The sequence below is a fragment of the Cebus imitator genome, unplaced genomic scaffold, assembly GCF_001604975.1.
Source record: "Cebus imitator isolate Cc_AM_T3 unplaced genomic scaffold, Cebus_imitator-1.0 Scaffold155, whole genome shotgun sequence".
Lineage (NCBI taxonomy): Eukaryota > Metazoa > Chordata > Mammalia > Primates > Cebidae > Cebus > Cebus imitator.
The window spans coordinates 2,514,518-2,525,384 of record NW_016107470.1 but is presented as its reverse complement, the minus strand read 5'-3'; the positions used below and the strand labels follow the sequence as shown (position 1 = coordinate 2,525,384).

Genomic DNA, 10,867 nt, shown 5'->3' with positions numbered 1-10,867 from the left:
TTTTAGGCAGAGTCTTGCTCTGTTCCCTAGGCTGGAGTGCAGTGGTGCCATCTTGGCTCACTGCAACCTTCGCCTCCCTGATTCCAGCAATTCTCCTGCCTAGACTCTCCAGCAGCTGGGATTACAGGATTGCGCCACCAAGCCCAGCTAATTTTTGTATTTTTAGTAGAGACAGGTTTCCCCATGTTGGCCAGGTTGGTCTCCGACTCCTGACCTCAGGCAATCTGCCCGTCTTGACGTCCCCAAAGTGCTCAGACTACAGGCGTCAGCTACCATACCTGGCCTACAATTTAAGTTTTTGAAAATACATTTTAAAAACCCCTTACTTATCTGGATTAAGTATTCTTTAAATATTTTTTCCAATATTTATGCCATAATACTATATTAATAATCTTTTCTAATCATCAGGAAAGCATGAATATAAACTAAGAATTTATACAGGAAAAAGGAGTTTCAGCACTTTTACCACTTACAATTCAATTTCAACCATGCCTCTGGAACATCCTCTCTTCACAAAAAATCCAACCTAAGACATAAAAAAGAAGAAGTGAGCTGTGTAATGACATTCCCAGGTTAACAATCAGAGATTTAGCAGTTATTATTATTTGTCAAATCAAGATTTTTTCAGTTACCACTTGCATGTTCTCTATTGTCACTTTCTAAGGTATCCCTCCCAGGTTATTCCATCGTTCCCTCCCACGAATAACAACAATAATAATATCAGCTACAATTTATTGAACTCATATGCACAAACCTAGTAAGTGCCAGAAAAAGGATGTGAACCCAGGAAATCTGGTTTCAGAGCCTGTGTACTTGGCCACTATGTTAAACACTCAGAGAAGAGAAAATGCCTGTGAGAAAACAGGTCCTATAGTATAACCACTAAGCACTCAAACCTTCTTACTACCACTGAAGACTTCCTACAGTCATGCAGGTTAAATATTAACAACCATGCTAATATTACCTATCCTGCTAATGATATAATTGCCACCAAGCCTTGTTTTAAAAGGAGCAATATAAAGGAAATTTACATGATAAAATAGACTTATCTGTGCTAGTTTCTATATGCTTATGAGTCTAAGCACAAAAACAAAGGCTGAGTCTTTAAAAAAAATCAAACTGGATCTTAAATTAGGCTATAAATAAGTAATAAATACTAAAAAAGGTAGAAAATATACCTCACAAATAATAATCTTTTTAATAGTGATAATGACAGTGATGACAACAGCTAACACTCCACAGCCTCCCTTAAAAAGATTATCACTCAAGGATGAGGAGATGTGTTTTCATGACAAAAATAAACATGAGAAAGTTAGCAAAAGTTGTTATAGCCAATTCACTCCTACTGTACGGCTCCTGGAGTACAATCCAACAGACCATTACAAAGAGATAGGGATTAAATGATCTGACAATTTAAAAACTATACACCAATATTCATAAAAATCTGAGTTGGTCCTGGGATTCTATCTGTTCCAACTGTCTTATTTTTGAAATGAAGAAAAACTGAAGTCTAGATAATTGTTCAAGGTCACAAAGCTAGTTATTAACAGAGAAAAGTATCTATTCTATCTGATAAATGTTTCCCACATAGCACTAAACACACACACACACACACACACACACTTTAAATAATTTATAATTTTAAGGGGTATTTGCTCTCATTTTGTAACCGTCCATTAAATTTTAATTTTGTATTATTTCTGTCTTAATAGCATTGTCTCCAGGATATGACTATGTTGTATCCATTTTTTGATACCTGCTTTATGACTCAGTATACAATTAGCTTTTAGAAATGTTCACTTGTGCTTGAAAAGAATGCCTACTCTGCAGTTGTTGAATGCATTTTTTAAAATATGTCCATTAGTTCAACCTTACCTTCACTATTAAAATCTTCTGTAGTCTGATTTTTTATCTGACCGATTATTGATAGCTCTCCTAGTATGATTATGGATACATTAACTGCTTGTTAGCATTCTGCAGATTTTGCCTACATATTTTGGAGCTAGATTATAATGTGAATTCAAGTTGAGAACTGAATTATTGTCTAGTGAACTGAAACTTTCATCAGTGTTTAATGACCACTACTATCTCTAAAAATACTCTTTGCTCTAACATCTGTTTTAGTAGCCTAGTATTAATCCAGCTACACCTACTTTCTTTTGTATATTTGCCTGGCATGTATTTTTTTCACCCTTTTACTCTCATCTTTTCTGTAGCACTTTAGATATGTTTACAGACTTTTTCATTTAATGAGAATTTAGATCATTTATAATTATTGTGATTATATCTGTACATATTTCTGCCATCTTATTTTGTAATTTTTATTTATTTATTTTTGAGACAGTCTCGCTCTTGTCACCCAGGATGGAATGCAATAGTGCGATCTTGGCTCACTGCAACCTCTGTCTCCCAGGTTCAAAAAATTCTCCTGCCTCAGCCTCCCAAGTAGCTGGGATTACAAGAGCCCGCCATCATGCCTGGCTAATTTTTGCATTTTTAGCAGAGTCGGGGTTTCACCACCATGTTGGCCAGGCTGGTCTGGAACTCCTGACCTTGGCCTCCCAAAGTGCTGGGATTACAGGCTAAGCCACCACACCCAGCCAATATTTTGTCATTTTTAATGATCTCATGTTTTGCATTTCTCATCTCCTCCTCCTCCTCCTTTCTCAAGACTCCCTCTGGATTGTTCAGGCAGTGCTTTTCCGTCCCCTGCTCTCATGAATACAGTAAGTGCCCTATACAGGTATACCATTTTTATTTTTCATACTGTATCTTTACTGTACCTTTTCTATATTTAGATGTTTACAAACGTACAATGTAGGCCACTGTGTTACAATTGTCAACAGTATTCACTACAGTAACACGTTCTAAAGGGATGTAGTCTAGGAGTAATAGGCTATACCACCTAAGTTTGTGTAAGTACTCTCTGTGAGTGCATACAATGACAAAATTGTCTTATGATGCATTTTCTCAGAATATGTCCCCATCATTAAGCAATATATGACTGGATTTTGTTTCTGCCTTTTCTTTTTGTTGTTGTTGTTGTTTTGTTTTGTTTTTTGTTTTGTTTCTGCCTTTTCTAATTTTACTTCACTGTTCCACAAGTCAATCAATGCATTAAAAAAAAAAAAAAAAAAGACATATTACATTATTTCTAGCATTTCAGGTGTAAGGGACTTGGAGAATCTTCTATTATCATAGTCCAAAATACTTCTAGAAATGAAAATCTCCTTCCAGCTTCTCTACCTGCAAATTTATTCTTCATATTCATGCACTGTAAGCTTGCTATACCCAAGGAACTGGGGTGTACAAAGTGATGTTACTAAAAGCAATTAGGAGTTTTGAATTTTCTTAAAAAGTACTTATGTTAACTCACCTTATCCGCTCGTCCCATGAAAGCAGGTTTCCCAGCTAAACCAAGGCAAATGGCACACACGATGCTCGACTTCCCTGTTCCATTGGCTCCAATGATCATATTCAAGTGGGGTCCAGGAGATACTTCACAAATATCATATGTTCTGAATTATAAAGAGATGAAATTATTAAGGAGAGATACAAAACTACTTTTCCTTGCTTTACATTATCTATGAGTTTCCTCAAATTCCTTTAAAAACTAGTTAACTTACACATTTAATGATTTTTATAGGTTTTTAATAAACAACTTTAGACAGAAAATCTACCAATAGAAAAACTGAAAAGGCAGTAATGCATAACAAAAGTAACACTATAATTTCATATACTTTTTTCAAAAGTCTGCTGAAAAAAATGAAGTTTGATACTTTGTTCTTTTTTAATAATTACAAAACACTGGATGCTATATCAAAGACACCATACAAATAAAATAACTTTAAAACAAATTTTATAGGAGAGGCCATGGCTTACCTTAAATCTGTGAATTTTACATTCATATTTCTTTTAAATTAAAATGCTTAATGGTTATTCATATTTTCATATTTGAAACAATTCAAGCAAATTTTAAATTACAAAACTGAAGATATATCAACCCAAAGATTTCATTTTATTAATTTTTAAAACTTATTTTTCAAGCAGGCACTGTGGTATGTGGGAGGCTGAGGCCATAGGACCACTTGAGCCTAGGAGGTCAAGGCCAGCCTAGGCATTAAAGAAAGACACCACCCAACAGAACAAACAAAAGTTGAAGGCTATCTAGCACTCTAAACACAGTTAGCATTTATTCTTTATTAGTTGCTAGGGACAGTTATGACAAAATATGAAGCAAATGCTCACTCAGACATTCTTCTAACTTGCCTTTGAATACTCTGAATTTGAACCCTAAATTAATGTCCTTTGTCTATAGCATTTCAGTTAGCTCTCAGGCAGCTGCCAACTAATTCCTCATCAATAAATACTTAGTCTGCTATTCACCTGCTCAGTATATAAACAAACAACCACATGTTAATATTTTAAGAAATTAATGATTTTGAAATGTCAGGTGGTAATAAAAATAAATACAGGTGGCAAAGAAATATTTTCTGGCAGGTTTGCTAATCCCATACCTCTTCACAGCATCTACTACTTTATCTTCTTAGATGTTTTGTTCTGCTAGCAGCTGGGTCTCAAAAGAACCCTTTATAATGGTTACAGTAAAACTAGCCTGGGAACTTCAGACATGTAGGAAATTACCTGACATGGAACTTCTTATTCTCAACACATGAAGCCCCACTCTTTTAACATTTGGATTTCCTGTTGTGAAATCTCTCTGTGAATGTTATATTAAAACAATGATGCAACTGGTATTTAAGAAAACAGTAACAGGAAAAAGCATGATAGTTTCTGGCCTATAAAATACGCCTCAATATTATAAATAGGGAGAGTTGTCAAAAACAAAGCCTCTGCATTTAAAAAAAAATTTTTCTTGCCTTTACCCAAATCAAGACTGCACTGTTTAAAATCACTCTTCTGACTCTATGATGTATTTATTGGGAATTCCCTTATTGTGTGTTTCCTTTCCTCTGAGCTCCCTCTCAAAGAGCTAACTGGTAAAGACCCACCCTTTTATCATTCTATATACTTTACAAGGTATCTCATGTATACTCTATGGCCTCCATGATTCCTTCTTTCTCCGAGTCTTTGCATACTATCTACATGCTGAAAGTCAGTCCAGATGACCTCAATAAGCAATAATCACCTCAATAACGCTATCTGGATGTCTCACAACAGTCACTTTAAATTTAACACATTTAAAACTAAATCCACCATCTTTCCCATCCAAAACCACTCTTGTGGTCTCGTAGTGAACGGTATTGTCATTCATTCCATTGCCCAAATCAGAAACCTAGGCATTAGTTTTGCATCATTTTTAGTTCTTTCATCTCTTTTGACTCTACCCAAACCACCACTCCATCATCCAATCAGTCACTAAGTAATGTTGGTAGAATTGCAAATCTGATGTAACTTGTCAAAAAAGAAAAATTAAGGAAAAAGGAGAACCCATCACAGTTAAGTTTCATCTTTTTCTACTTTTTATCTCCTTTCCCTATTCTGTCCTCAGACCTCTAAATTCTACCTCTAATGTACTTCTTTCAATTTTTTGACTACAAATCCTTCTTTCTCTTAAGCCTTTGCATGTGTTATTCCTTCAGCCCTCAAGTCTCTTCATCCATGCCCAACTCCATTTGACTTGGTTCAGTCACTACTCTCTTCCAGGCCATTTAAATTCTCTGACTACCCCTCCCTATTTCCTTGCTAATTCTCTAAACCTACCTTTCTCTACCTCATGCCTAAAACTCCAAGTCCACTCATGAAAATAAACAATATCTCACCTGCCTCTACACTTCCAGCTACCTTTTCTTTCTTCTCTTTGCATCCAAGTTTTACTTTCTCACCCTCATTCATTCTTCTATGACCTGCAGTTTTCTGCTTCCACTGTGCTTCATTAAAGGGTCAAAGATTTGCCAATTGCTAAATGCAGTGGGCTCTTTTCAGTCCCATTATCTGACTTCAATGTAGCAGGTGATATTTTTGAAACATTTTTTTCCTTGGCTTCTTTGATAACTGTCTCCCAATGTTTCCATCTCACTTCCCTGAATAGTTCCTTCTGACTTTGAGGTCTTCTTCAGCTCCCCCTTAAAAGTAGGCATTCTCCCAAGACTCTATACATGGTCTTCTAGTCCTTCAATTTACAATTCCTAATGGTCAATCATAACCAGTTCTGCAACTTCATCAATCGCCGGTATGCATGACTTCCAAATCTCTCATCTGTTCACATTTTCCTCTAATCTCCAGTCTCTCACATTCTACCTATAGAACATCCCTCTTAGATGCGCCAAAGGAAACTACCTATAGAACATCTCTCTTTGTGCCCAAAAGCCACAGTATCTAACAGGCATTTATTATTATTCTCCTCAAACTACTCCCTCTTCTGAATAGCAGCTGACCAATTAGCTAGGGCAGAGACTTGGGAAAAACACTGCATTCCTTCCTTTCCCTGCCTCAAAATTTTTCTGTAGCTGGATACTGTCAAATCTCATTCCTTCACACTCTGATCATCTTCTTGCCTCCAATCTTGCACACTTTCTAAACATCCTTCACAGTGCTTCCAGATTAACATAAAACACATGTCATTCCCTGTTGAAAACACACCGTGGCTGCCTACAGGATGATGCTGGAACTTCTTAGCATAGTAAAGGTACAGGCTCCTCAATGGTTGCCTACCCTCTGTCCACATATTCACTCATATCCTATATTCTTGCCATACTAAAATACCTGACACTTTCTAAATATACCAAACTACTTCAGACAGTTCCTTCTGTCTTCAATACTCTTCACTTCTTTTAAGACTTTCCTATCTTCTTAGGCGGGTGCAGTGGCTCATGCCTGTAATCCCAGCACTTTTGGAAGCCGAGGTGAGATGCTTGAGCCCAGAAGTTCGAGAAAAGCCTGAGCAACATAGTGAAACCTTATCTCTACAAAAATTTTTTAAAAACATTAGCCAGATGTGGTACGCGCCTGTTCTCCCCAGCTACTTGAAAGGCTGAGGTAGGAGAATCACTTGAGAATGGGAGGTCCCAGGCTGCACTGAGCCCTGATCATGCCATTGCACTCCAGCATGGGCAACAGAGCAAGACCAGACACTTCCATATCTTCTTTACAAAGCCCTTTCTCATATTTGCGGACAAAATTAACCACTTCATCCTTTCTGAAGGATCCTGATACATACGTTGTTACAAAACTGGACAAAATAACCTATTGAGCTTCTTTCGGCAACGGAAATTATCAAGATGGAGTTGTTATGAAGAAAGAATGAGCGCGCTGTGTAAATAAAGCACCTAATTCTGAACCTGGCACACAACAGGCGCTTGAAAAAAAAGTAGTATTGTTATTTCAATTCTGTTATCTTTATTCCAGTATGTGCAAGTTTAAACTTGCACATACTGGAATAAACAAGTCCAAGACTTTCAGCCGGACGTGTTGGCTCACGCTTTTGGGAGGCCGAGGCGGGCACATCACCTGAGGTCAAGAGTTCCAGACCTGCCTGGCCAACATGGTGAAAGCCCGTGTCTACTAAAAACAAAAAAATTAGCCGGGCATTGTGGCGCGCGCTTGTAGTCCCAGCTACTCGGGAGGCTGAGGCAGGAGAATCACTTGAAATCGGAAGGCGAAGTTGCAGTGAGCAGAGACAGCGCCACTGCAATCCAGCCTGGGGGATAGAGAGACACTCCGTCTCAAAAACAAAAAACAAGATGACCTTGAACAAATGAACTGTAAGGTGCTAGACAAATACATGATATATTTTAAATATACTAAATTGTGAAGTTATAATTAGTTTTCTGAAGCGGATAGGGAGGAACCAGGGAAGAAAGCTGGATTTAGAGGGGTCAAGGGTTTGTAGCGAGGTCCAACAATTGCCACTAAGGTTTAATTTTTTTGTACACTCTAACCTCCCATCCTGAACAACCTTTACCGTCTCATCTACTCCTCTCTGGCAAATGCCTACTCTGAGAATCTGCCACAGCATCACCATTACTCCGAATTAACTGTGCCTCCTCTTAAGTTCCAGGGACCAATACTTTTGTGAATTACAGACCAGTGACCCTATGGGCCGCGAGTACTAGGCAGTGGTTGTACTCCCTAGCACAACCACTACCTTCTACATGACGCCTTTGGAGACGTTAGCGGACTAAATTTAAAAACCACATCACACAGTGCACACATAGCCTACACCATACACGTCAATCTCCACAGCCTACATAGAAAAATCCTTAAGGAAACCCCAGCACGAATTCACAGCCAGACCCACAAGCCAGGTACACACACACACACACACACACACACACACACACACACGCCGCCCTGCGCAGCCGGCGCCCCCGGGCCTGCGGGCCCCCACCCCACCACAGCCCCGGCGGGGCCTCCAGGCCACTCACAGGAAGTTCTCCATCGAGATGCGGACGATAGAGCCTTCCACGAAGGGCCTGGACGACTGCAGCAGCGGCAACTGCGGGGCCGAATTCTTCCTCTTGCTCGGGACCTCTGCCGAAGGGTCTCTTGGGAGAGCTCTCTTGGAAGCCTGGGGGCTTGCGGTGGAGGTCTTTCTGCTCGGAGTCGCCATTCTGGCTTCCTCTGCGGCCCGCAGCGGCTTCCGTTCCCCGGGTCCCGCAGCCCAGGCGCCCAAGCGCCCCAGCGCCCGGCTCCCGCGCGAACTGCCGCGAACTGCTGCCGCGCGCTCGCGCCCGTGATCCCTTGCCGCGCCGCGCCTGCGCAGTTCAGGTCCGGCGGCGTCAGCAGGCCCGCCGGCAATGCTCCTCCGGTGCTGTGCTGCTCAATCCGAGGCCCAGAGTGAGGGCGGAGACGCTGGCGGGACTAGGTGGAGGCCTAGGGGGATGTGGCAACAGGAGTTCTAATCTGTACATTTCGGCATTTTTTTCAGTTTTTTTTTAACTCAGGAAAAGAAGTCAATTGCGTTTAGTATTTTGAAAGCCACTTTTTTGCTTCCCAAGCCTCAGTCATGTGTGATGGGAGGTGGCGGCGGGAGGCTGCTGCGGGAGGCACTTGGGGCGCCCAGTGCCGCCAAGGCGGGGGGCGAAGTCAGGCTCTGCTTGCTCCCACCCCTTCCAGGGGTCCACCGGAGAGCTCCCGGGCATGCCTGTCCTTGGCTCTTCGACTTCCCCGTTGCTTCAAATCAGGTCCCCTTCTCAAAAACCCGAAAAAGAAACCCTCCCAAATGGCTCTGTGCCAGACGCTTCGTTAAGACATCGTGCTAGGCGTTCTCAAACTCGTGAAAAGACTACACTGCACAGATCATCCTCATTGCTCCTCTTACCCCTGCCTCGTAATTCTGTGGTTAAACTTCCGCCCCCGAGGTTTCTAGAAATCCCTGAGCTAGAATGCGCTGCCTTCATTAAGAGGGTGGTTCTGCTTCCCCCTGCTCACGTTCATCTCACCTTCAGCTAGTGAGCCCCCTCATTAAAGAGGAAGCACACGGAGGCCTGCATAGATCTTCCTTCATTCAACTAGCAATGAGTGTCTAATCTACTAGAAACTGGATGCGTGGCAGTTTAGGAACCTGCGAAGGTTGCATCCCTGGGAGCTTAATTTCTAGTGAGGGAAAGAGGAAAAGAACGAGTGAATCAACAATCAACATGTGAACTGTGAAATTAAATAATTCAAACTTAAAGCTGTTAGAACTTTAAATTATTGTGAGCCTTGCGTAGAATGTGGCTATGGGGCCTCTGTCCCATGACATACAGCTGCAACTGCTTCCTTGTTTTTTTCCTGTAAATAATTAGAAAGACCAAACGGAGACAGAGTTAACACCCCTTCTTCATAAACTAATATAGTTATCTTCCTTGGAATGTAGCTAAATATCACTAATCTAATCTTTGTAATTTATGCACTGGTCTTGTGTGGAAAATGTACTCCTGCTCAACCTTCTTTGTCTCTGCCTATGTAAATGAAATCTTAACTTCACCTTGAAACATTGTCCCTATTTGTTTGGCGGCAGTGTTTCCAGGTGGCTGTCCTCAAGTTTTCATTAGAATAAATGCTATATACTTAATGACGTTCTGAATTCCACTATTTAAGGTTGACACAACAAATGACCAGGATAATTTAAGACTGTGATAGATGTTAGGAAGAAAACAAAATGAAACTGATGGGTGGGAGGCACGGAAGGCCTGTCAGAGGTGGTGATGTTTCTGCTTGAAGGACAAGAAGAAGCTGTGTGAGATCTGAGAAAAGAGCATCCTAGGGAAAAGAATTTTGCTGGAATATTCCAGTAAGGACAAAAGCTCTGAGGTGGGAAGCTCAGTGTGGCTGCAGAGCAGTGAACAAAGGTTGGATGGCAGAAGCTTGCCGTCGTGAAAAAGTCTGAATTTTATTTTTAAAGCAATGGGAAGTCATTACATAGTTTTAAGGAGGGGGCCATGATCTGATTAAAGCTTTTATTTTTTAAAATTATTTTAATCTTTTGAGACAGAGTCTCCTTCAGTCACCCCGGTTGGAGTGCAGTGGTGCCATCTCGGCTCACTGCAACCTCCACCTCCCTAGTTCAAGCAACTCTCCTGCCTCAGCCTCCCGAGTAGCCGGGATTACAGGCACTCTCCACCATGCCCAGCTAATTGTTGTATTTAAGTGGGGACAGTGTTTCACCATTTTGGCCAGGCTGGTCTGGAACTCCTGACCTCAGCTGATCCACCCACCTCGGCCTCCCAAAGTGATGGGATTCCAGGCGTGAGCCACGGTGCCTGCTCTTAAAGTTTTTTTAAAAATTCATTCTGGCTGGGCGCAGTGGCTCACGCCTGTAATCCCAGCACTTTGGGAGGCTGAGGCGGGTGGCTCACGAGGTCAAGAGATTGAGACCATCCTGGTCAACAAGGTGAAACCCCGTCTCTACTAAAAATACAAA

General features: G+C 41.0%; 1 protein-coding gene across 2 annotated transcripts in view; it reads right to left on the bottom strand.

Moving 5' to 3' along the window:
• The window catches only part of SMC5 (structural maintenance of chromosomes 5), an 85,303-nt gene extending 76,616 nt beyond the window's left edge, over positions 1-8,687 (bottom strand). For both annotated transcript variants that reach the window (XM_017543446.2, XM_017543447.2), the window contains exons 1-3: positions 8,388-8,687; positions 3,377-3,518; positions 474-526 (exon numbers count right to left, since the gene is read on the bottom strand). In XM_017543446.2, the coding sequence (XP_017398935.1) occupies positions 474-526; positions 3,377-3,518; positions 8,388-8,572 (380 nt within the window). In that variant the 5' untranslated portion in view covers positions 8,573-8,687. The remainder of the gene's footprint in view (positions 1-473; positions 527-3,376; positions 3,519-8,387) is intronic.
• Positions 8,688-10,867: the final 2,180 nt, after the last annotated feature.